The following is a 27,742-nucleotide window of genomic DNA, read 5'->3' as shown; positions in this document are numbered from 1 at the left end:
ATCTATTTATTTTGAGTTTTTTTAATAAAAGGAAATCTAATTAGGCAACTATTATTAATATAAAAAATTATTTATTAATTAATATATAAATTGGTTTTAAAAGAGCTTCTATAAAACTCTAACACAAATTACCTATTTATTTTTTATTGAAAAAAAATATTTATTAATTGACATAAAAAGAGATTTTAAAAGAGTTTCTATAAAATTCTAACACATAATACCTATTTATTTATTTATTATGTGTTTTTTTAATAAAAGAAAATATAATTAAAAAAAATAAAATAATTTTTATAAAATCTACGACAAATTGACTGTTTTATTTTTTATAAATTTTTATCACATTTTCTGCAAAAATATTCAACATGTGCATCGCACGTGCCTTTTCCTAGTGTGCGTGTGTGTGTACACACACACGCTCTTTGTACAACCAATTGTTTTACTTTATAGGGTAAGGTATATTCAATAATTGTCAAATAAGGAACATAATACACACACACTCTTTGTATAACCAATTGTTTTACTTTATAGGGTAAGGTATATTCAATAATTGTCAAATAAGGAACATAATACTTGCATTGGGATTGTTGGGGGGAGAATATAAACATACAAAAAAGGTGAATTGCCAAAAGGGTGCTCAGCTTTTTTTAAAAAGACTAAAATGCCCCTTGCCTATTCATTGTCAAGATGCATTTAAAAAGAGAGTTGTTCATAAAAAGAAAATCGAAAATTTATTATGCCTAGAGTTCATGTTGAGATATTCTTTTTTAATTTTTAATTTGAAACAAATGGTACGAATATTGTGGCCAATAGATGATTGATTTTAAACTTATTCACTAATAGACGCAAGAAGTCTAACAATTTATATAACTAAATCATATATACAGTAGTTAAAAAATAAATAAATAATATTTACATTCGCTATAATTGACTTTTGTATTTGTTAGGGGCATTTTGATCTCAAAAAATACCTAAGCACAATTAATTAGTTAGGGGTGTTTTGTGTAAAAATAAAAAATAAAAATAAAGATTTTTACAAATAATTACAAGTTAGAGGAGTGCTTCGCAATTCGTCAAAAAAAAAATATATTTTCATAGATTAGAATTTATTGGAATAGTGTGAGAGAGAAATAACCTACACCTCAACAACTTTAGAAGTGCGCTTTATCCCATTAACTAAGTTGATTTGAATAAAATTATATAATAATTAAGTTAGATTTTAAACAAGTTGACTTAGACAAATTCTAATAGAAGGTTTCTCGTCAAATGAAATGCTTGATCGGCAATTTTTGATTGGTCGCAAATGTTCTTTATATTTTTACATACATGATCAATAAAAAGTTGTCAATCAATCAATTTACTTCCAGGCATTACAATTATTAAATTATTCATTCTTGTTGAGGAAAGAATTGGTACGCTCTGAACTCGCTGACGATTCCTGCAAGACAAGAAAAAAGAGATGAACGGCGTGGTGCCGGCCGGGTGCACTCCGACGGTCAAGTTAGTACTCCAAGATTCCATCTTCGATAAAGGATTAAAAATGGGATTTATGGCGTACATTTTCTGTTGACTGGCCTCACTTTTATAGCAAGTTGAAGTTGTCTTTCGCATTTCCTTCCGGGAGAGAAGGGATTAGTTAATCGTATTTTTAGTGCAACCTTTGAATTAATCAAATCTTATCCTTTAATTACCTTATAGATGGTCACCTTATTTCCTTAAGTTTATCCATACCCTTTAAGTCTCCATGTCACTTGAAATTCTTATCTAGTCAAATATTCCGCATTAGTAACCCCCATTCCCGAAATCTTGGTTGTCAAGATTCGAGAATGCCAAGTCCTTCTAAGCTAAGTATGCTTGATGATTACTTTCTTGCCCCTTTTAATAAGGGAGTGGATTTGCTCGAGTTTTGTGAGCTCACCCTTTAATAAGGAGTAGTTAATCCCTCGTCTCTTTAGTAAATGAAGGAAGCTTTAATTAGGGCGCCCTTCTGTGTAGAGGAAGTAGTCGTTTTCTCGTTCCTTTTAATGAAGGAATGAGGTGTAGTCGACCTCTTACCTTTTAATGAAGGAATGAGGTATAGTCGGCCTTTCATCCTTTTAATGAGAAAACCTTTAATAAGGTGTAATCGGCCTCTCGTCTCTTTAATAAGAAATGAGGTGTCTTTAATAAGGAATGAGGTAGTCGGCCTTTCATCCTTTTAATAAGAATACCTTTAATAAGGTGTAGTTAACCCCTCGTCTCTTTAGTAAATAAATGAAGCTTTAATTAGGGCGCCCTTCTGTGTGGAGGGAGTAGTCGTTTTCTCGTTCCTTTTCATGAAAGAATGAGGTGTAGTCGGCCTCTTACCTTTTAATGAAGGAATGAGGTGTAGTTGGCCTTTCATCCTTTTAATGAGGGAAACTTTTAATTAGGTGTAGTCGAATATTCCGTATCAATTCTAATTGCAACAATGCCCTCCTTGTGGAACACCTGATTTTTAGGTGTCACGAAGTTTTAATTTTTTCTTTTAATCGAATCATTCTACACAAAATAACCGACTCCTAACATTGCCACAACTATTAACAGCCCTTCTCGGGAGCTCACCAATCATGCGTACTAAAATACTTTTAGTAACCTTCCCAAAAAAAAAATACTTTTAGTAGTGATAATATCAAAAATCGAGAAGAATACAATTTATCGTTCAAATTTATTTCTAATTTGAAGTGGTCTAAATAAATGCGATGAGTGAGAACCAAACCTAAATGTGTTAATGGGGGTACGTGGAGATTGTATTAGCAACCCACATATATATAATGGACCCAAATTATTTAACCTAAGTGGGATGATGCCTTCTCACTTTATTATTCATGGATGATTGATTAAGACTTGTTAATGTGGACAATCCTTGTCAACAAGGAAGAAAAAACACACGTAGTCCTGTCAATTATCATATCGTCCTTTTGATATTAACGACCGACATACTGGTTTAATAATTAGATGATTTAAGTAAAGAAGAAAAAAGAACAATAATACATTCTCTGACGATAACGATGGTGTATTATCTGAATTAGTGAAAGTGTAGGTCTCACTATATGATATCACTCCGACATACATTTATGTTTTAATTGAGACTTGAACACTCATCATTTTTTCGAGGAGGAGAGTATTATCTATTTGGTCCATCACTTAGATTGGCATACATTATATATTTTATTTTCTCGACAAGAAGAGTTAATAGATTGATAAGAGTTACAATTCATAAGGTAAGAAATAAAATGCTTCAAGAAATGTAAATTAACTTTTATCATGTATTTAACTAAAGTATAAGTTGGGACATTTCTTTTCAAATAGACAGAGTGCACCGTAAAAGAAGGATAAGATTTCAAATAATAAATAATGTCATTCTTATATACCTACAAGTGTAAAGGATAAAAAAAAAATTCATTCACTGTTAGAACAATAACCGGAGCATTCATTTCACATTGAAGCTTAGAGAAAACGACTCACATATTCTCTATGCGACATCATCTGAATTTGAATGTTGTATTATTGCTAAAAAAAAATTAAAGATATGCAGTAGTATATATACTTCATGCAACATGAGTAATGCATAACATAACATCTTCACATTAAAACTTCATTTGTTTCGAAGTAAAATATTTTTTTTGAAAAATATTTTTTTTTCCAGGTAAAATATTCTTTTATTTTTACTTTGTCGGTGTTTGGGAAAAGTCTACATCAAGGTTGAGGTCGAGTTCATCGGGCGGGATATGTAAAATAACTTGTTAAAATTTAATGGATAAGTTATTTTTGCTAAATTTTAATATTTTTTTTCTTCGTAAATATTTTACAACAATCAAACACCAAAAAATAAAAAAATATTTTTTAAAAAATATTTTATTTCCAAACAAACGGAGCCTAAGTAAGAATCTTCGGACTTTCTTCCTTTTTTTTTTTTTTTCCTTTTTCCTGAAGATAAATGTGATTGTATATAGATAAGTAAACTGTACAATGTACCTCGAGAAAAAAAAAAAAAAAAAAAAAAAAAAAAAAAAAAAAAAAAAAAACCACCTGTACAGTGTGCATGGGCCAATGGTTAATAGGCCCAGTAACAATTTACTTGCAAGGTCTGTGCTTATTAGGCCCAAGTAAATATATGTACTGTAGCCCAAATATTCAAAAGTAGCTATTGTTCGCAACATTAAAATGCCCAAATATATATTAAAATAAATTTAAGTGCAAAATTGCAAGTTTTTAACATCTTGTATCTTTTCTCTTTGGGTCTATTTGGTTAGATGGAAATAGATGGTAAAAAGTGAAAGTGAAAGAAAATAAAGTGAAGGAAAAGAAAATTATGTTTCTATTGTGCATTTGGTTAGCATGAAAATTTTTCAAGAAAGTTGTGACAAAATATTATGTTGTTAGATTGGATAGGATGAAAGAGAAAAGAAAATGATTGTACTTATCAAAATTGTCCTTATAATTTTAAATACTAAAAATATAAATAAATTTGAGTAAAATTAATTCAGGCATCAAATTTTGTTGTTGATAATAATATTCTGAACTTGTGTGAGACACCAAGTCACACAAGTTCAGAATATTATTATCAACAACAAAAAATATATATATATGATTACAATTTATATAATAATAGTAAGGATTTTGATGAAGTTGAATAGATTAGGATTGTTCCACTAGATGTTTGTTTATATTAGAATAACCAAAACCAATACAATTTTACATATAACAACCAAGTTTATGAGGTTTTCTTTTTTAATTCAACTAGAATTATATAACTATAAAATATTTTGTATTATTCTTTTTAAGGAACGTATATATTTCGTAAAATTTATAATAACTCTAGTATCAAAATTCTAAAACCTAGTTGATATGTATATACACATATTGAAAATTAATATTATGCACTTAAAAAATATCCACCATAATATGTTATATGTAAATACGTATTTGGAAGGGAAAAAAAAAAAACAAAAGAAAAAAAAAAGGGAAAAAAAGAATAAAGCAATAAAAATAGATTAAAAAAAATTTGCTAAAAATAAGATCTCGGAAACCCAAGTTATCATAATTATGAGTATAATAGGAATTTAAAATATAACTTAACAACTTTCTCGAGAAATAAAAATTTTCGCGTGTTTTATACGGGAATCGTTTTAAAGAAAATTAGCTACTTGCGAGAATCTAGTTTCTTGAAAATTTTTCGTTTCATCCTAAACAAACGCACAAAAAATTTAAATATTTTTCAATTCTTTTAATCTTCTAAGCTGTTAAAGCTGTTTCAGTTATGAGTATTATACATTCCCATAGACATTACTCAATGGGAATATATGTGTATAAACCGAAAAAAAAAATAATTTACTTATAAAAACTTTATAAATCAAGTTAGAATTGGTGAGCTACATGGGAGGTTTGTATTTTTGGAAAAACACTTTGTTACTATTTTATTTTTTTCTTATTATGAAAAATAGCATGCCCACTTAAATCATCTATCTTTCAATTCAAAAGGTGGATTAAATACAATGTGATACTCACTAGAAACACATTGCTACTCACAGACGCAGTGATTCGATAAATCTCAAAAAGACATTATATGGTGATAAATTAATAATGTAATACATTATTGATATATATAAAAAATTAATTTTTGTGCCTTTTCTTTCTACTATCATGATAGCAATTGGTAATTTTAAATCTGGAGTTGGATTAGTGTTACTTTTCAACAATATTATAATACTTCCTAAACATGCCTAAAATAAAGTGTGACAGTATTGTTTGAGTGATAAAAGGCCAGACTTTTAGTACCCCACCCTATTCTATATGTCCAAAGTTCGATTAAGAAACCAAAATAGGTACGTGTAATGAAAAATAATTGGATACATTTCAAATTCATGTCCTCACCATGTATATTTTGTAATTTTTTTTATTTTATTTTTATGAACGGATATTTTTTAAAATATTTTACATAATCTTTGGATTATGTAATAATAAAACTAAAATAGTGAGAGGAGAAGAACTTGAATGTGCCCGGCAGGAATGGACCCAGAACACCATATGGGACACCCCACCCTATATGCATGTGGGTCTGTTCCTGGTGTCGGGTATATCAGATTCATCAGGACCGTCCATGTGTTACACGCTTGAAAATAAATGATTGCAGTGTATTACAGGAATGTTTGGCGCACCCAAATTTTACTCCATGTCAGAGTCTAGAGTCTAGACTAATGTCATTAGTATATTCTGACTAGTGACCGGCTCACCAAAAACCTACTTGGCCGGCCAGCTGCCAGCCCTTTCAGGAGAAATTATTCAAAAGAACACATGGAGCTGCCGGCGTTATCTTCCTCGAATTCGCTTCACGTCCCGGCGAATTGTTGCCGGTGTGAACCTAAACCCCACGTTCTGACACATTGCGGCGATATGGGCATCCGTTGCAGATTCAATCGCATTCAGAATTTGATAGACAACACTCGTGGAATCTCAGTCTCTGCGACTTGTAAGAACTACAAAGATCAAGAATTTGTAGACTCGTGCCACCGAAATGAGAGGGGTTGGGTTCACTTTGTGGGCATCGGAGGTTGTGGGTTGTCTGCTCTTGCCATGCTCGCACTTAAACAAGTAATCTTTCTTCTAAACCCTGATCATCCTCTGTTTGGTTACTGAGAAATGGAAGGAAAAGTAAAGAAAAACATGGGTCTTAATTTTCTGCGCTTTATGTTTGCTATTTCATTTATAATAAATGAAAAGCTGAATGAAAGCCCATTAATTATTGTACTCGGCTTAGTTTATTGTAGTTCCTTTAAGTCCTAAATCATGAAAATGTTAAGATTCAAGAATTTTGCTTTCTTACGGTCTTTCCTTTTCCTACATTTTCTGTGCAATCAATTGTAGCTTAACTTCTCTAATAAATTTATTGGAGTGATTGTAATTGTATTGTGAGTTGTCAATTTTAAGACGTAAAGATTAAGCTAGAGTTGACTGATGTTTATGTTTTGAAGGTTAATGATTTGAATTGGTTATAGGGTTATGAGGTCAGTGGTTCGGATATTGTGTGGAGCAGCTTCATGGATGGTCTACAAGAGGCCGGTGCACGATTATATACCGGTCATTCTGTATTGAATATTCAAAAGCAAAATGGGTTAAGTTTGCCTAATGCCATTGTTGTGTCAAGTGCCATTCCTCAAGATAATGTTGAGGTTTTACATGCCAAATCTGTTGGAATACCCGTGTAAGTATGTGGATAGGTGTGTGTGCGTGGGCAAACTAGATGAATGCTATTAGTATAAATCTATAATGACTTCCTATGAGTTACATAATGCATTGCTCTTGTAGGTACAAGCGAGATTATTGGTTGGGAAAGCTAACCGAGCACTACAATTTAATTGCCGTTGCTGGAAGCCATGGTAATTATATCAAAAACTTCAATTCACGTTTAGGCTGTTTAGCTTATCTATCATTGTTACACACACCAAAAAAAAAACAAAACAAAACTAGGTTAACCATCTACATTTCTTCCAGTCAACGGTAAAAAAATGAAGCTAGATTTGACAAATTTCTTGAAGATTTCCTCGTGGTGCTGCAAATCTTTTATAATATGAAGTTTTGTCTCATAAATATTTGGAACACCATTTTCAAGTTATTGAAAAATTCATTAACATAATGGAACTTCAACTACTTTGTTGTTCCGGCTTGTTTAAGGCGTCAAAACAAATAATCTGGCTTTGTCCTTCTTTTTGCTTGTGTAGGACTTGAATTACTATAATATGTTACCTTGCGAAAGTTTTTTGATGACAGTACTAAGCTACCACGTCATTTGTATAATATTATGACTTGCAATTATAACGGAGTTCACATAACTATACTAACATCATTAGTGCTGAAGCTACCATAATTTATATATTTCAAAGTACTTTGGTTATTATATTTACTTCTTTCAGGGAAGAGCACGACGGCAAGTATGCTGGCTTATGTCTTGAAGGAAATGGGAGATGATGTTACAGCCATAGTTGGGGCACATGTGCCGCAGGTATTGTTTTACCCAACACAGCTTGGGAGGAAGATCTGTTTTGAGAACGTGAAGTGCAGTTCCTATGTTTTTTTCCCTATTATAAAGCATCTCCTTCTTGTCTATCATTTGTGAATAAGTTTGATCCCAGTGATTGATAGTTTCTGTATTCTATTATGAATTATCATAGTTTTTGGAATTGAATTATGTATTCTATTAAGTACTGTCATATTGTTTGAGATTAAATTTGACTTTTTCGATTTATTTTCAGTGTATGAGGAGAATCCCTGTGTTTATTAACAGGAGTCGATATAATAAAAATGTACTTTTTGCAGTTTTCTGGAGGAAATGTCATCGCAGGGAGTGGTCACAACTTTGTATTGGAGGTATATCTTTCCATCATTTTTGCACTAGAATTGAGTATTGACTCATGTGGTGAACTGGGCGATATCATCATACGTACAAGCACGATTTTTGGAATAAATTATCATGATGATTTTGATTTTCTATGAATTGATCAAGAAATTTTTTTTCTTGTTTATGCGTTAAAATAAATACAATGAAGTCTTCCCCCATGTAACGGAAATAATTAAGCTGCATTTACCTCAAGTTCACTTTAGGCTGATGAGTATTTAAGTATAAATCAATGAAGAAAATGTAAATCACAGTAGCTCCATTTTTTCGTCCCCCTTTTCTCTATGGATACTGATTGTGGTAATTTAAACTGAACTCATTATATTCTTCTTTTTAAGAATTGCATCTTTACACTTTTGCTCGATGTAGGCTGATGAGTATGACGGTTGCTTCCTGGGATTATTACCTGATATAGCTGTGATAACAAATGTGGAATGGGAACATGTTGATATCTTTCAAGATGAGGTTGGTGATTGATTGACACTACATCCATGAGAGTAAAAGTAGGTATAATTTGAATCTTAATCTGTGTGGACTGATATGATTTATTTGCATGCCAATTAGGAGGCAGTTAAAACTATTTTCAGGAAGTTCCTGATGCAAATAAAGGTCGGCGGACATCTAATTTTATGCGGGGATAGGTATTGATTTATTAGCCATACTGTTTCTCATAGTGTTCATACATTTTTGTGATGCATCAGACAATTTTAATCTTGAAGCATATATGTTATATTTTCTTATCTATAATGACCGTCTTTGAGTTTATGGACTACTCAAAATGACTAGTACTGGAAGAAACTGATAACAAAGTTGTTCTATCTCACCCAGGAGTAACATATCTCTGTTAATGGTCTGCGAGTATGTGGCTGCTGCTAAGTACCACGTTTTACTTATTGCTTGTTGATAGATTTGATACTCAGTTCTCCTTATAGTTACTTATCCCATATTTTAAATGTAATAGGGTTTGAACACCGGCTTAATATTTGTCTTGGCTGATCTTACTACCTCCTAGTTGCAATGGTGTTTCAGTATACAATTATCATACAGTTTTACTTACATGCCTGTTTAGATGCAGAACTTGATGAAAATGCATGTGCTTAGGTGTTTCCACTTCATAATTTGATTCTGGATGTTAATTGGATGGAAATGTAGTAATAGTTATAATTTGCTGCATTTGTTCATCTAGTTGGGGTAGGCTACCTGTAGTTTCTTTGAATTTTCAAATTGATAAACTACATCTTCATTATTTTTTTAATTCGTGATTCCAATATTGGACTGGTTTCTGTCTTGAGCCGCTCCGAAGATGATCTTTTTGCTTTTCTAGAAAGGCATATCTGTGTGATCTAATGCTTTGAAATTCTTGTTCTTCTGAATGGAAATGAGTGGAAGGAGGGCCTATGGGCTTAGAAGCCAAGTGAAAGGGGCTAAGTTTTGTCGGGGATTCCTTTTTTGTCTATCTTTTTTAAAAATCCTTGAATAATCTGATAAGAGTGATGAAATAAAAAAGAAAAAAAGAAGATAAGTAAAAGAAAAAAGAAGATATAGTAGTATATTTACATCATAGGTAGTATATGGATGCATGTTACCTGGACTCGGATACGTGTATCGGGTGCATGTATGCATCTGAGTGTCAAATGTAACAATTCTCTAATAGAAGGATAGAGGGACACTGCCAAATAATCGTATTATTTAATAATTTTCTTTTATTTTTTGGAGTAAAATAACATTCCCACGTAACATTATTAACATAGTGTTCAAAATAGACATTTAACTCGTTTTGAAACAATGATGTAATAGAATCGATTTATTAGATATTCTTTTTAGGTACATGTCCAACCAATTGTGTTGGACACGTTCTATATCCTTGGTCGAGTGTCGTGTGTCCGACGTAAGTATTTCACATACTTTTGAAAAGTCCATGTAACATATGTTACATGTTTTGATTACTGAGCTAAATATATATTTTCTCCACATACTTTCCAAGTGGCTTATTAGACAAATAAAATAAAATAGCCCTTAGCAAATGAAAGTCCTGGTTAAGTTAGTGATGGAAAACCAAATGGCAAATAAGTTTAGATAAATCAAAATTTGATACATACAGAGAATATTAGAAAACCTTAGTTTGATAATAAATGACTATTTTAAGAAATATTGTGACTGAATGCAGTGCCTTCTTTTTCCAATAAAGAATCTCATGTATGGTACTTTTGTTCAGCTTAGTACTGTTGCATCATCATGCTTGGCTACTCATGTGCTTGAGTTTCTCGTACTAGGTCTTAAGGTTTTTTTTTTTTTTTGGGAATGTATCGTACTAGGTCCTAAGTTCTTCAGCATTTGATATCATATCATAAACATAAAAATGTAACTGTATGACTTAGCCTACCTCCCATTTTAGTGTTTTGTGGTTTTTATTTTATTTAATTTTGTTAGGATAATGCTATTACATTATCCACTTTGAAAGTTGAGTAAGGCATCTCAAGTTCTCAACCATCACCGTTATCTTCTCTCACCAGCAAAAAGGCTTTGACACATGCATTGGACTGGAAAATAAGAACTCTGGATGCTATTTTATACTGCTTTGCATGTACTTATGCTGCCATGAACTCTTTGTTAGAAATTAAGAATATCAATTTTATGCCAGATCCTGATTCTAAAAACTTCCTTTGGAGGGGACAACCCAGTGTAGGTGCATATGACTTGCTGGGCCACAGAAATCATGCTACTGTATCAGACAGTTCAAACCATGTGAAGTCAAGTTCAGAGCTAGACAATGATAGGTACAGATTAATGACATATGGAATGTCAAGTTTTAATGAATGGCATGCAACATCAGTTTGTCCAAACTCACAAGGTGGCAGTGATTATAAACTGGTAGGATACTCATTCGCTGTTCTATTACAAAATATTACACCAAATGTAATATAGGATAATAAGGAAATCAGGCTTTAATGTTGCCCTTGCCATTGTGGTGATACAATTCCAAAATATGTTCAAATATTCTTGATATTGAACGTCTTTTATGAGAAATAATTGGTTATACTTCAAAATGGGTTGAGCCGTCATAAGATTCAGAGTTCAACTGAAGACCCATAGCAAGTGTTGATCCCACTAACGTGGGATGATGGGAGAGATGGACTGTGCAAATACATAACGATATTATTTGAACAAAGTGGCTTTCTTTATATGCAAACTGAGCTTCCATAAATTTCAATTTTAGTTTTATTTTGGGATCTTAAAAATTTGGCCCTTAATTCTGGCAGGCTTTTTTTCTTTCTTTCTTAATTTATTACTTTATTTTTTTAGGTGTAAAAAAAGTTCTTGCAGAAACAGGAAAGATATTTACAGCTCAAAAGATCAATTCCAATCTATTTGTGCTTATTAAATTTTCTTCAACTGATTTAGCCTCAGTGCTTTAGTAAAACTCACATTTATATGAAGGTAGATTTGCGTTCTTTGTTATGGGCAGCTTAGTTTAATTTGTTTACTTGCTTGATGATTGTAAGCCGTGAGCTTTGTTTTCAAATTTTAACGGGGATTATGATATTATTATTGTTCAAACTTAACCGTAGATGTTTCTGTATCTAATGCTTCTTGATGTCCTAATTGAGCAAGTTGGTTGCTACTCCAGATATGATCATTTAAATTATATAACTTGCACTTGTTGTCCATTGCTTATCTTTCAGATAATATTTAATCTTCTTGTTACCCAAATTGTTAAACTATTCTTATTTAAATCTCCACGACAGTGATAGTTTCGCCAAATCTAAACAGGTTATTTCCTGCAGTGCCATAGGGGGTGTCCAGTGGTTGATGTCAGCTTACAGATACCAGGAGTTCACAATATCCTTAATTCATTAGCAGTGAGTGAAACCTTGCCAAGTTTCCCGACGTTTGTCCTTATGAAAATAACTTGCAGCTTCTCATGGTTTATGGATTATGTGTTATTGCAATTCAATAGTATTAGTTTTTTCCACTCCTTTTTTTAATTTTTTTTCAGTTACAAGATAACTCCTTACATTACCTTCAGTTGTTTGCAAAATTTATTATTTGGTAAAACTTTGTTAGTCTCTTATGTATACTTTTTTACTTTCCAATGTGCAGGTTATTGCCACAGTAGTTGCTTTATTTAGTGATCAAAGACAAATATATGATCTACTTGATTCCGTGAGGTTTCATTTGAGCAATTTTAAGGGAGTTTCTAGACGTTTTGAGATGATTGGTACAATTTGTGGATGCCATATTCTTGACGACTATGCTCATCATCCAACAGAAGTCTGTGCCGTTCTTCAAGCAGCACGGGAAAGGTTTCCATGCAAGGATCTTTTGGTGGTGTTTCAGCCTCATACCTACAGGTATCAACTCAATAAAATGAAAATACTGCAGATGCCCTTCTACCACAGCAAATTAAAACAATATTGACAATTCTATTGTGTTGACTGACAATAATTTGCAGTCGTCTAGCAGCACTAAAGAATGAGTTCGCATCTGCATTAAGTAACGCAGATCAAGTTGTAGTTACGGAGGTACAAGCATCTTGGCCAAACATAGTTCTAGTTTCTGATACAAATATCCAATGAAAATAATGATTTTATTTATGACATCAGATTTATGCTGCCAGAGAAACAAATATTTGGAATATTAGTGGAAGGCATCTAGCTGCTACTATAATTGGTCCGCCATCTGAATACATCCCTTCGCAGGTATATTACAAACCCTCAGTTCACAAATGACCTTTTTAATATTTAAAGATGGTAGCTTTTCCTTGACGTGCATGATCGGTGCTTATAATGTTGGTCTCTTAATGTTTGGGGAACTCCTGTGATGTAAACTTAAAAAATGAAAAAATAGAAAATAGAGCCTGAGAGAGTATGAGAAATATATGCTAGGTAACTTTTTGGGATCAAATTCGAAAACTGGATGCTTCATTTTGTTGACGTGAAAAGTGATGAATAAGTTACTTGCATACAATACTTGGTCAAGTTTGAACACTATTTCGATTCGAATTCTTTCCTTCAGTTACATAGTCTTCTTCATCTTTAGCTTATTTTTAACATGCAATTAGGTCATTTTTACTTTAATATGAAAGCAAAATTTTCTTCTGCTTTTAGCTTTTCAAATCTGTTCATTTGAAATTTTATAGTTTTATATTCTTACTCTCCTTTTTTCTTTTTAGTTTAGCAACCTAGTGCTGCATTTGATTGTCGAGAATTTGTGGGGAAAGAGAAATTTTGGGATTTTACAAAGCCACCCAAAATCGACCTGTTAAGACCCCCAGTTTTCTGTTCTCTTTTTATTTTTATTTTTTTGCGCCCTTGAGAAAATCATCTCACAATCTGTAGAATTGTCAGAATCCGCTACTTGAAATCGAGATGTAAAAGTTAAAAAGAAAATATACTCAATAGTAAACCCGTCCCTTGATGATTAAAATTGTTTTTGTAAAATGGAACTCTTCTCAAGGCATCTAAGTAAGATATCTACAGGTTCTTTTTCCACATCAAGGTGTTTCAAGAATGTCTATAGCCACACCTTGAGTGGTTTAATACCAATTTCCAGAGCTAATACTCCAAGAAACATGCTTCCAATTAGAGAAAGGTCTTTGGTTGCTGGATTTCCGTTTTCACTAGATGTAGCACATGGGGTTAATCTATCGGGTTTACTATAGTTAGTTCAACAAATTGAATATAAGGAATTTGCTATGCGAGCAAAAAATGGCATTTAAACTGAATGACTACTCATATTACATGATTGGTTCTGTAACCATTTTTTGGTTTTCAATCGATTATGTTTTGTAATTGTTTACCAGGAAGACATCATAGATAAGTTGGTACATCAAATATCCAACGACCCTGATCATGAAACCGTCATCTTAACCCTTGGTCCAGGTAGCAAATTAGATTTGCGTAAGTTAGGTCAAGTATCAGTCATTTCATTTCATCCTTATGACAAGTAAAATTTCACCGGTACCATAAAAACCAATAGTAGTCTGAATGGGGATTTGTTTGCATGATCAGGTGATATTACTAAAATGGGCCGAAAGCTGCTCTGTAAACTGCACCGAAGACTACAGAACATGGAATCTTAGCTTGTTCCTGCACTGCTGCTATTCGTTCTCCCAAATTTACTTAGTCTGGATATTCAAAGCGTTAATGCTTAAGATAGAAGCACCAAACTAGAATTCCAAGGATGTGGTTGAAATTTAAGTCTTGACCAATTGTACAGTCTGGGCACTGGCTCTTGTGCGTCAACAAATTTAGAGTTTTGAGGTACAGAGGCCAGCTTCTTTTAATGAGAGGTGACGTCCATAATTCGGAGCCAGCTACCTGTCTTTGCCGCTAATCTGAAACGTTGGTTGTGCCGTCAAGACTTCATCCTTGTGACAGGTGAAATAACCATTGATAAAAGAAGTAATTTACTCTGCCGATCAGGATAATGTGTGTGCAGCAGCCAAAGGACCAGAAAGTTCACAGCAGCGCGGTGAAATGGATGATTAGCTCCCTTGGCTACAAACACTTGGCATGCGATAAATACACACATCCTTTTGTTGTAATATCTGTAGCTGACTGTTGTGGAACTGTGAACTATTGCTAATTTGCTTGTCCTCGCAAAAAGTACTCTCACAGGCATGAATTTTACTTCATTTGTCAAGCTTACAAGTCAAGTAGTGAATCACATATGTTCTATGTGTGTGTGTGTGTGTGTGTGAAAACCCACCATGTGGCCCATGAACTCTAAACACAAATGATTTCACTTGGCTTTTGCAAGAAAATTTTGTGATAAGCGACCTTCCTCAGTGGTGTTATGCAATACGCATCAAGCACTACCATATGCATTTTTTTCCCCCAGAATTTAGATGGTAGAGAGCAATATAAATGGATACTTCTGAAATACTAGAGCCCATCGATTCAGGGTTCCATTTCTCACTGAAATTCTCAACCAAACAATGGTGAACCTTCTCAAACATTTGAACCGCAACGTGCCAGTCTACAACTATGCTGGCCACATGCCTTAGGTGATGAGTTATAATTCCATGCACTTCTATTCCTACTTCCTGTGTGACTTAAATTTTGCCGCTTCCGTGCTTTTACTCTCAAACTCGCTTTATGTGACTTAAATTTAAATTATCATCAAGTTCCCACTATCTAGTGTAGATAAATGGTTGCTTCTGTTACTGCCAATTTATCTTTGAAAAATGAAAAGTAGTGTGAGAGACGGACTAATCAAACTATTTTCAGACTCTCTGTCATGACTAGGGGTGTGAGACCATTACTTGCCAATTTGTATAAAATTTTCTATAAAACCTTTTCAACCCCGAATCCCAGCCATCTTCTCGTCCTTGTCCCTTTCATTGGCTTCTATGAGTTTCTTTCCAAACTCATAGTGAATGACAGTTGATGATGCTGCGTTGAGAACAATCGTTTTTGAAACCTATCCAGGTCGCTCTCTTTTTATCTTTTCGATCTCTGTTTTCTTGCTGTGTAACTAGTAATGTTTTTCCTATATATAAAAAGAAGTAGGGTGGTTACCAAGAAAGGGTACTCTCGCTCTAGCCCTGTCTCTCTAGAATTATTGGTAACCATTGCGATAACTCAACTATTCGTTTTAAAATATAAATATAAATTTATAAAAGGACAAAATAATTATACCAAACTCCCTCAAAGTTATCATCTATTCCTCTTCATCTTTCTTGCCAATTAGTGTGGTTTACAGGAGATAACGGAAAAAAATGGCAGTCCATTGACCGAAATGCTTTGGAACTAGAAAAAGTTCACGTGCTTAGAATCAGATAATAAATTTCACTCTACTTTTCAACCTTTCCCTTATCAAGTTACTCTTTATCTTCTTTCATTTTACTTTTACGTTTAACCATCTCAGTATTCATTTTTAATTTTTAGATTTTTTTTTTTTCGTGAATGTTTTCATTATTGGCCAGAACACTAGTCAATTGTTGGACCCATCTGTTCACCAGCAAAGTCGTTACTAACTGCTCCGATTCTGCATCAATTTGACCAACTGATTGTAATTGTAGGACCCTTCAATACTTTTTTTTTCTTTTTTTCTTTTTTTTTTAAGTTAAAGGACCCTTCATTCCTTCCCCAGAAAAATTATTGCTTTTTTTCTTTCATCTTCCCTCTTAGGGCTTTGAATCGGGATGTCAAGTCCATCCTGTCTCTTTCTATTGGGACCCGAATATCTAATATCTGAGTTGTATATGCATAATATGTGTCTTGTACGTGTATAATATTGTTGGTACCAAAACTTGGCAGCCATCTCAGCGATGACATGGACCAATAAGAGCGAATAAATATTTCTAATATGGAGTCAAAGGGATCGGCCAGTTTGAAAATATTAGGAGCAAATATAGAAAGATATATTTCAGCCACCTAATGATATGGCAGTTGCTGAAATATAGCAACTCACATTTGACTTTTTTCAAAATGGGCTGTTAACAGAAAAGGAAAAGGTTAGAGTTTGGATGAAACTCAATAATTAAATTCCTAGAAAATAGGAAGTTTAGTTTGATGAAAGAAGGAAAGTTTTGAAGACATGTATAGAAGGTTGGCAGCATGAAGTGAACAAATCTAATTGTGACAAGTGGCCTTGACATGGCGCTAAAGGATGGGTCACTTGGGATAGAATACGGCTGCCAAGTTTATAAAAGGAAGTTGCTAGAACTTAGCAACTTTTCAGCAACATTCTAGCAACTTACATTTGACTAGCTCAAAGAGACTTTTCAACAAGAATTTTCCTATTGAAGCAAGGAGCAAGACGAGATAAGAAGCAAAAGAATATTGGATTTTGACCTAGTTTGAATAACAAAGTGAAGAAAATCAAGGGAATGGGAGATTTTCTAGCAAGAAGTTAGGAAAATAAGTTGAGAAAGAATTCTATAAATAGGAAAGATGTAATCCTATTCCAATTTGTCCAGCACCACCACAAAACATGCATTTCAACTAAAAATGTTTTCAATTGACTCTACGTCATTTTCCTATCAATTTCTTTATTTCAATTTAATGGCAATTGATTAGATCATTGTCAACTATTTCGATTCAGCCATTTACTTTCTTTCAATTTCAATTATGCCAATTTTAATTACGCAATTTTAGTTAGGCTTTCAATTCAATAGCAATTGATTAAATTCTTGCCATTGAATCGTAGTGACAATTGATTGAATTCTTGTCATTACTTGGCTGATGGCAATTGATTAAATTCTTGCTATCACGTTTCAGTGGCGATCGATTAAATTCTTGCCATTGTGTTTGGCTGATGGCGATTGATTAAGTTCTCGCCATCACATTCGGCCGGCAATCGATTAAGTTCTTGCCGCCTGTCTTCACTCGGCCATTCCATCCATTCAAACATTCATCAGCCGTTGCATTTCTTTAGACAATCTAAAAAGTCCTTGCTACAAACAAGGCATAAAAGAACCTTGCTGGGAGTTCTTACTAGTCTCTCTCCCACACAATCGCCTGAGAGTCAGCCATCGGAAAAAGGGATAGGCTAGTGTTCAATTACATATTTTGGGTATTTTGTACAAATACTCTGGCACGCCCGCGAAGAGTCCATCGACCGGCGTAGGGAACAAAAACCGCGCGAACACGTTTTGGCACGCCCGGTGGGACCACTACTAGAGTGTTATAAAAGAGGCAAATATGCCGCGGCCCACAAAAAATTCTAAGGCAGTGGCTACTGATGAAGATTTGGAGGAAGGCGATCAGCTAGTACAGGCTGAGAACTCTGCAGCAGGTCCTACTGATGAGTTAGCCGTACTTCAGGCACAGGTTAGCTCCTTGGTAGATGCAATGGGAAGGATGGGAGCACGCTACAACGACTTGCATGAAAATATGTCCCAACTCTCAGCCTTTATTTTGAACAAGCCGACTCAAGCTAGCAGCTCCAACAATCAGGAATCGGCTTCTCAGCCGAATCTATCACAAGCTGCTCGGCCAAAGAGGGCCGTTGAAACATCACAGCCATGGCCGCCAGTAGTGACACTCCAACCAGGTGCAACATCAAGTCAGCCGGTTCATACGCTACTCACCTGGGCAGAAAGCTATCCTCAGCCTACATTGGCAGGTTCTAATCAGCCACCAGTAGTAGGTTCGCAGCCACAGGTAATTCCACCAAACCCTCCTCGGATGTCTTTGAACTCGGGGGGCAATCAGATCAGGTGGAGGCCACCGAACCCACTGTATACTCATGTGCCACCACAGGTAGGGCTCGGGGGGCAGAATATGGCTAATCAGCCACATGATTGGCCGAATTGCTATCAACCAGCGGCTAATCAGCCGCCAGTTTTTAATCAGGTACCACCAATATTAAATCAGCCACCTCAAGTCATGTTAGATAGAAGACAATTAGCTGATTTACTCACAGAAGAATATGGCCTGGAACTTAGAGGTGCCGGCCGACCAATTTATAGAACTCCTTATCCAGAAGTGGTAGACCAAGTTGAGTTCCCTAGAGGATATAAAGTCCCTGACTTTGTAACCTTTAGTGGAGAGGGGAATCAATCCACCGTGGAACACATTGGCCGATTCACAGTTCAATGTGGAGAGGCCAGTGTTAGCCCGTGGTTGAAATTGAGACTTTTTCCTAACTCTTTGACAGGGGCAGCTTTTTCATGGTATATTCGTCTACCTCCTAACTCTGTTTTTAATTGGCCACAGATGGAGGAATTATTCCACAATCAGTTTTACCGTACGGAGACAGAACCTACTCTGGCCGATTTATCCAGGCTAAGTCAATTGCCTAGTGAATCGGTCGAGACATTCATTACAAGATTCAGGAGAGCAAGATTAAGATGTCGTGTACCTCTTCCAGAACAGGAGTACATTCGTTTGGCTTTGAACGGCCTTGATTTTGAACTTCGGAAGAGGTTTGAAGGAGTTACATTTCGTGACATGTATGACCTGGCCGAGAAAGCTACCAGGTATGAGTTGGTTCTCAAAGAGGAGAAAGAACAAAAAAATTCCTCTAAAGGTACGTACTATAGGGACCCCAACTATGAAGTTTATTCAACTGATGTGGTTGAAGAGGAAGATTTTGAAGTTAATTTAGCCGAAGTTATTCTAAAGAAGCCTTATGTATGTGACGCTTTAACAAAACCGAATGTATCCACCAGTGGTACTCAGCCATCGACTTCATCGGCCAGGAAGGGTACGGCTGATACTGGTAAGGTTTATACGTTTGATCTGGCCAAAACAGAACAAATTTTTGATCATTTGTTGGCCGACAAACAAATCGTTTTGCCAAAAGGACACAATATACCATCGACCAATGATTTAAAAGGAAGAGAGTTCTGCAAATTTCATAATTCATGGAATCATACTACTAACAATTGTTATGTATTTAGAAATGTATTGCAGAAATCTATCGATGAAGGTGTATTGAAATTCCCTGAAAAGAAGCCAGATGTAATGGGGGTCGATGGCGATCCATTTCCTAATATTGTCAGTACCAATGTAATCAGCCTGGCAACTGAAAAAGCCGCTGATAATGGTAGACATGAAAGATTACCAAAAGTTCTTGGTAGTTCATCGGCCAGTAATGATGAGCAGAAAGTTAAGGACTTGGAAATTCAGTTAAGAGAAGCTCAAATTGCCCTTATCAACCATGGTTGTTGTCCAAATTGCAAAGGCCGAAGGAATGACTCAGACAAGAGGGGCTATTTCCAATCAACCAGAAAGCGCAGTGTCCATGAAAGGTTAGGCCATCAGCCTAGACAGAATCACGAAGAAATCAATCGATCAATATTTAGAGAAAATGGGCCGAGGGCAGTGAGAATCATTCGGTTATCGATGGCCGATAGAGTCCTGCCAGAACAACATTTTTATCCTAGTTTCAAAAGGAAACCAACAATTCAGTCAGAAATATGGGTTCAAAAAGGAGAAGAATCTAACCGTGTAAGAACGGTTAGACCTCCTTTGGTTGACCATGGCAGATGGACTCGAGTAAGTCACCCAAAGTTTCCTAAGCAGTCTCCTACACGTACCCAAAAAAGGAGGATGCAAAGGAAAAATGCAGAACTCAAAAGGAAAGAAGACAAGATCGACCTTGATCAACTAGAAAGAAAAAATGAACCAGTGGTGGCTGAAGACATGGAGGTCGCTACATCCTTTGAGAATAAGGCATGCTTTTATGAAGAAAAAGATGATCAGCCCGACCAAGATCCAAAGCATGCGGCCAAGTACAGAATTCGTTTTGGTTCTCTCCCGGATAAGGTAAATTGTAACATGGTATTTGTTTCGCCTTCTGTATTTGAAGCAAGGATAGAACCAACGATGAACAGGGATGTTGAGTCAGCCAAGCAGGAAGAAAAGGCTGAATCTTCAGAAATTAAGAACGATTCGACAAGTTCATCGGCCGGGATAGGATTGATCTCTTAGGATCAGCCATCTAAGGCCGATAAAATTATTTTCGAAAAACCACCTTTGTCTATGACACAACAGTTGAGGCCGTTGTATGTTAAAGTATGGGTTGAGGGTCAGCCAATCAATAGGGTTTTGGTTGACAATGGTTCGGTGGTGAATGTCATTCCAGCAACTACTTTGAAGAAATTGGGTAAAACCATGGACGATGTAGTTCCAACCGACGTGGCCATCAGTGGTTTTAATGGAGGATCTAGTAACACCAAAGGTATTCTACCTTTGGAAATTACTATTGGCGGTAAGACATCCTTTACGGCTTTCTTTATCATTGATTCAACCGCGGCCTATAATCTCCTTTTAGGCCGAGATTGGATTCATCCTAACATGTGCATCCCATCAACCTTGCATCAAATGTTGATTTTTTGGGATGGAAATGAGGTAAAAATTGTTGAGGCCGATAACAAACCCTTTATAGCTAAGGTGTATTCGGTTGAGGCTGCACTTTATGATGAAACTGTTGTACCTATCAAATTTGTTGGCATTAACAGGATGGGACAACCAGCAGCGGCAACAATGAAGAAGAATTTAATTAATGCTGATATTAAAGAATTATTGTCAGAAGCAGCTCGGCCGAAAATTGATATTTTCAGGTCGACCATCAAGGACATTGAAGATGTTACTGATGGATCAAAAAACCAATGAAGAAAAGAAGCGGCAAGCTTTCAGGGCCGCTTGCATAAGACTGAAAGCATATCTGGCTGAGAAGAGACTGGCCAGAGAATAACAGCTATATGAAGAGGTATCGGCCAACACGGCCGATATAATTGAAGAAGGTTTCGAAAAGCTGGATGCAATCCAACTTGAAGATTTGGAGTCAGCCCCTTCCAGGATGGAAGATAATAAAGCAGAGTTGCAAGATCCTTTATTGGAAATAAATGTTGGTACTAAAAAAGATAATCGGCCATTATTTGTTAGTGCTTTGCTTGAGCCTAAATTCCAGGCCGATTTGATTAAATTATTAAATGAATATAAGGATTGCTTTGCTTGAAGTTATGAAGAGATGCCTGGCCTGTCTAGAAAATTGGTAGAACATAGATTACCGATCAAGAAAGATTTTCAGCCATATAAACAACCACCAAGAAGGATGTCTTCGGAAGTAATGCTCAAAATTCAAGAAGAAATTGAGAGACTTCTTAAGGCAGTATTTATTCGAACAGTTAGGTATGTTGAATGGCTGTCTAATGTTGTTCCGGTAATGAAGAAGAATGGCAAACTTAGAGTTTGTGTGGATTTTCACAATTTAAAAAATGCCACTCCAAAAGATGAATATCCAATGCCTGTGGCCGATCAACTTATTGATTCGGCCGCTAAGCATGAAATATTGTCTTTTATGGACGGCCATTCAGGTTATAATCAAATCTATTTAGCCGAGGAAGATGTTCATAAAACGGCTTTTAGATGTCCTGGGTCAATTGGTACTTTTGAGTGGATTGTGATGCCATTTGGCTTAAAAAATGCTGGGGCTACTTATCAAAGGGCAATGAATTCTATCTTTCATGATATGATTGGCCGATTCATGGAAATTTATATAGATGATGTAGTTGTGAAATCATCGGCCAAGAGACAGCATTTGGAACACTTGAAAAGGGCCTTTGAAAGGATGAGGATTCACAAATTGAAAATGAACCCATTGAAGTGTGCATTTGGAGTTTCAGCCGGGAATTTCTTGGGGTTCTTGGTACATAAACGAGGTATTGAAGTTGATCAGAACAAGGTCAAAGCTATTATAAATGCTAGGGCCCCAGCCAACAAAAAACAAGTGCAAAGGTTCCTCGGCCAGGTAGGTTTTCTTAGAAGATTTATTTCTAACCATGCTGGCCGAGTGCATGTCTTTTCGACTTTAGTAAAATTAAAGACACATGAGAAATTTCATTGGGACGAATCCCATCAGAAGGCCTTTGACAAAATAAAAGAGTATTTGGCAAACCCCCCGGTTGTAATGCCTCCAAGAAAGAAGTGGCCGTTAAAGCTTTATTTATCGGCCGCAGAAGAATCAATTGGTAGTATGCTCGCACAAGACAATGAACATGGAAAGGAACAGGCTGTCTACTACCTGAGTAGAGTACTAACTGATGTAGAATGCAGATATTCCTCAATTGAGAAGCTTTGTTTATCTTTGTACTATTCGGCCATGAAGTTGAGAGTATACATGCGGCCTGTTGATGTTTACATTCTTTGTCAGACTAACGTGATCAAGTATATGCTATCAAGGCCATTGATCACTGGCCGAATAGGTAAGTGGGCTTTAGCTTTGATGGAATTCAATTTTATCTACGTCCTACAAAAATCAGTAAAAGGAAGGGTTCTGGCTGATTTTTTGGCCGATCATCCTTCAACTGATATTGATCCATGGGTTTATGATGAATTGGAGTCATCAGCTATATTCTTAACTCCTTGGATCTTGATGTTTGATGGATCAAGCACGGCTGATGGAGCAGGAGCAGGTATTGTTATTATTTCGCCAGCTGGCAGAAAGGCTTTATTCTCTTTCTTTTTAGATTTTAAATGTTCAAATAATCAGGCCGAATATGAAGCGCTTATAATCGGCCTGGAGATTTTAATTGAAATGGCTGTTAGAGATGTAAAGATTTTGGGAGATTCAAACTTAGTCCTTAGCCAAATTTCTGAAGATTTTAAGTGCCTAAGTTGGCAATTAAGGCCGTTTCATTCTCTGGCCACTTCATTAATTAATCAATTTGATAATGTTCAACTTAAGTTCTGGCCGAGAGGGCAGAATAAGGGGGCCAACAGCATGGCCCAAGCAGCCTCTGGAATAAGAGTACCAGCCGGAATAGAAGATCAGTTGATAAAGATAGCACGAAGATCTTTGCCATCGGCCGAATTGAGAAATACTATGTTGTTTGATACTTGGACAATTGATGTAAAAGATTTGGCCGACGATGACTGGAGGATACCATTTATAATGTTTCTTCGAAATCCAAAAATCAAGGCTGATAGAAGTATTAAAAGAAAAGCGATCAACTTTGTGCTTCTAGATGGGGATCTAAACAGAAAAGGGTTAGAAGATGGGCTCCTACTACAATGCATAAGCAAGGAGGAATCACTTCAGGTTATGGCCGAGGTACATGAGGGCAGCTGTGGGGCTCACCAAGCTGGGATTAAAATGAGATGGCTGATTCGCAGGTATGGATATTATTGGCCGAGAATGAGAAAAAATTGCATAGATTACTCAAAAGGTTGTCAAAGACACGGGCCGATTCAAAATGTACCAGCAAAAGAATTACAGCCTATAATCAAACTTTGGCCATTCAGAGGTTGGGGCCTTGACCTTATTGGTAAAATTAATCCACCATCAAGCGAAGGCCATCACTGGGTGATTGTTGCCACAGATTATTTTACTAAATGGGTTGAGGCCAAGGTTTGCAAAGCGGTTAATCAGCAAACAGTGATTAATTTCATGGAACAAAACATCATCCACAGATTTGGGATTCCAGAAACACTTGTTTCAGACAATGCAACAGTATTTAGGGCAACTGATGGCTAATCAGCCAGAAGGCTGGCCAAATTATTTTTAGCCACAACCTTCGATATTCGGGGGGCAGCCGATGGCTAATCAGCCACAAGGCTGGCCGATTTACAATCAACCATTACCAGAAAATCAGTCGCCAGTAGTATATCGGCCAAAACCTTTAGTACTTGGGGGCAGTTGATACCAAACCAGCCGCTAGTGGTAAATCAGGATCGACTAGTCATTGATCAACCCAATCAGCCAACGACGGTCGATAAGGTTCAGGTAACTGATATTATTAAGCAAGAATATGGTAATGGCCTTAGGGGAATAGGCCGACCAATATACAAAAAGCCAAAATCAGCCACATCCGGTACTCGAACATCTACCGTATCGGCCAAAAAGGGAGCGAATGATGAAGTCATTGGGGTTGACAATGATCTATTCGTCGCAAGTAGTAATGTGATCGGCCAGGCTCCCAAAGGGAAGGTTGGTGAAGGGAATCAGCATAAGGTTGCCGAGAGGACACCATCAGCCATTCCAAATGTCAAGGCTCTCATACAACATGGTTGCTGCCCTGAATGGAAACATATTAACCGAGGATCAAATCGGCCACATTACCAGAATTCTTGGCCAAGAGTGGTATCTAATCCTCAGCCAGAACCATCATTGGCTGAGAGAATTCTTTTAACTCGTCATCCTCAACCGAATTTCAAGAAAAGAAAGCAGGGAAGGAAACTAAAAAGGGTTAAGTGGAGAAGAAATTCGTGGAAGAAAATAAATCGGCCAATTAATGCAAAATTTTGAATGGCCGATGCAGTGCTACACGGAGAGAATTTTATTTTGTTCAAAAGAACGAATAAAATGGAGCGATCAGCATCGGCCATTATGAAAAAAAGTCTGGCCGAGGGGTTAATCAAAAATGTATTTTGGCCAAGGATAATACTTCATCGGCCGGTTGTTGAGGTGCCAAATAAAGAATTAAGGAGGAGTCAGGCTATCATGGCCGCTGACATTCTGAAAGCTTACCTGGCAGATAAAAAATCGGCCACAAAAGAAATACCATTCTTGGTATTTTCAGCTGATATAACTGAAGTCATTAAAGAAGATGACTATTCAAAAACTTGGGATGGCGTACTTTTAGAAGCTCCATAAGAGTTTAAAAATTCAAGAGAGTCAGCCATCAGAAAAGCTCCATACTGGCAGAATTTTGTTCTTTCAACAGAAAAGCCAGTTAGATCGGCCCAAATGACATTACATAACAACCTGATCTTAGCCGATCATGATCATGCCTTACTAGTAGAGTTGGGAAACTTCAATGGTGAGGTCTATCATGGGTTTATAAATGGCTAATATTTTGAGAGGTTTCAGGTAGCTTTGTGGGAATAATAGAAGAACTAGGATAGGCCAGTCCTGGCTGACGCAAAATAAAGAGCAACTTAGAGGTGGTCCGGAAGAAATAAAGTCTAGAAGCTCGTTGGCTGCAAGTTTCTTTCATGTTATAAAAATTCCAAAAATCTAATTGGCTTGAGTGGCCGATAAGATATTTGAAATTTGGGGGGCATTTGTTGGCACCAAAACTTGGCAGCCATCTCAGCGATGACGTGGACCAATAAGAGCGAATAAGTATTTCTAATATGGAGTCAAAGGGATCGGCCAGTTTGAAAATATTAGGAGCAAATATAGAAAGATATATTTCAGCCACCTAATGATATGGCAGTTGCTGAAATATAGCAACTCACATTTAACTTTTTTCAAAATGGGCTGTTAACAGAAAAGGAAAAGGCTAGAGTTTGGATGAAACTCAATAACTAAATTCCTATAAAATAGGAAGTTTAGTTTGATGAAAGAAGGAAAGTTTTGAAGACATGTATAGAAGGTTGGCAGCATGAAGTGAACAAATCTAATTGTGACAAGTGGCCTTGACATGGCGCTAAAGGATGGGCCACTTGGGATAGAACACGGCTGCCAAGTTTATAAAAGGAAGTTGCTAGAACTTAGCAACTTTTCAGCAACATTCTAGCAACTTACATTTGACTAGCTCAAAGAGAGTTTTCAACAAGAATTTTCCTATTGAAGCAAGGAGCAAGACGAGATAAGAAGCAAAAGAATATTGGATTTTGACCTAGTTTGAATAACAAAGTGAAGAAAATCAAGGGAATGGGAGATTTTCTAGCAAGAAGTTAGGAAAATAAGTTGAGAAATAATTTTATAAATAGGAAAGATGTAATCCTATTCCAATTTGTCCAGCACCACCACAAAACATGCATTTCAACTAAAAATGTTTTCAATTGACTCTACGTCATTTTCCTATCAATTTCTTTATTTCAATTTAATGGCAATTGATTAGATCATTGTCAACTATTTCGATTCAGCCATTTACTTTCTTTCAATTTCAATTATGCCAATTTTAATTACGCAATTTTAGTTAGGCTTTCAATTCAATAGCAATTGATTAAATTCTTGCCATTGAATCGTAGTGACAATTGATTGAATTCTTGTCATTACTTGGCTGATGGCAATTGATTAAATTCTTGCTATCACGTTTCAGTGGCGATCGATTAAATTCTTGCCATTGTGTTTGGCTGATGGCGATTGATTAAGTTCTCGCCATCACGTTCGGCCGGCGATCGATTAAGTTCTTGCCGCCTGTCTTCACTCGGCCATTCAATCCATTCAAACATTCATCAGCCGTTGCATTTCTTTACACTCTAAAAAGTCCTTGCTACAAACAAGGCATAAAAGAAACTTGCTGGGAGTTCTTACTAGTCTCTCTCCCACACAATCGCCTGAGAGTCAGCCATCGGAAAAAGGGATAGGCTGGTGTTCAATTACATATTTTGGGTATTTTGTACAAATACTCTGGCACGCCCGCGAAGAGTCCATCGACCGGCGTAGGGAACAAAAACCGCGCGAACAAATACATATGATTCAGATGCATTCCGTGCACGCCGTACATATTCATAAATATATATAAACTATTCAATTTAATTATATAACCAATATCCTGTAGTAACAAATAACCCGGGAACTAATAAAAGTGATTTTTTGAACTGTTACCTATTTGTGAAAAGACAATTTTGACCTGCTTTAAATATTAAGAAAATTGCATGAAACAATCAATTGTTTCCTTAGCTAAGAACATCTTCAATAGACTCTCTAAAATTAAGCTCTCAGAATTTGCCACATCAGCATTTCCCATAGCCACGTTAGCATTTTAAAGTTTATAAATTTTAGCTATCGCATGTACTCCAATGGTGCATTTTCGATTTCCAAAAATATTAATATTTTAAAATTTTAAAATAAATTTTATTTTTTAACTTTTTCCTAACGGCTATAATGTCAATAGGAACATTGAAAATTTTGAAAACGAAAAAAAAAATCACTTTTTTCCAATTTTTTAAAACTTTTTTTTTTGCCCAAAAAAGTCTTTTA

General features: G+C 35.7%; 2 protein-coding genes across 4 annotated transcripts; both read left to right on the top strand.

Annotated features, from left to right (window-relative positions):
• The first annotated feature begins 6,156 nt into the window (after positions 1–6,156).
• LOC132271736 (uncharacterized) lies at positions 6,157–15,068 on the top strand. Of its 3 annotated transcripts, none has more exons than XM_059773205.1 (14): positions 6,157–6,609; positions 7,014–7,219; positions 7,324–7,394; positions 7,929–8,017; positions 8,332–8,382; positions 8,780–8,875; positions 8,975–9,051; positions 11,092–11,281; positions 12,196–12,270; positions 12,512–12,762; positions 12,864–12,933; positions 13,015–13,110; positions 14,214–14,310; positions 14,422–15,068. In XM_059773205.1, exons 1-14 carry the CDS (start codon positions 6,313–6,315, stop codon positions 14,490–14,492), a joined length of 1,737 nt encoding a protein of 578 aa, XP_059629188.1. In that variant the 5' UTR covers positions 6,157–6,312; the 3' UTR covers positions 14,493–15,068. The 3 variants fall into 3 exon arrangements, with proteins under 3 accessions (XP_059629188.1, XP_059629191.1, XP_059629190.1); XM_059773208.1 differs by having other exon boundaries at positions 6,158–6,609; positions 14,214–14,292; XM_059773207.1 differs by lacking the exon at positions 14,214–14,310 and having other exon boundaries at positions 6,158–6,609.
• A 5,779-nt stretch (positions 15,069–20,847) lies between these two features.
• Positions 20,848–25,114, top strand: LOC132270260 (uncharacterized). The gene is made up of 7 exons (XM_059771449.1): positions 20,848–21,164; positions 21,327–21,453; positions 21,566–21,719; positions 21,837–23,410; positions 23,555–23,982; positions 24,112–24,319; positions 24,506–25,114. Exons 1-7 carry the CDS (start codon positions 20,848–20,850, stop codon positions 25,112–25,114), a joined length of 3,417 nt encoding a protein of 1,138 aa, XP_059627432.1.
• The last annotated feature ends 2,628 nt before the right edge of the window (positions 25,115–27,742 follow it).

Source organism: Cornus florida, unplaced genomic scaffold (genome assembly GCF_030987335.1).
Source record: "Cornus florida cultivar Cherokee Brave unplaced genomic scaffold, ASM3098733v1 CherokeeBrave_3.0.0_Hap2_Chr08, whole genome shotgun sequence".
NCBI lineage: Eukaryota > Viridiplantae > Streptophyta > Magnoliopsida > Cornales > Cornaceae > Cornus > Cornus florida.
The sequence above is the reverse complement of the archived record's forward strand: the minus strand, read 5'-3'. Positions and strand labels throughout refer to the sequence as shown.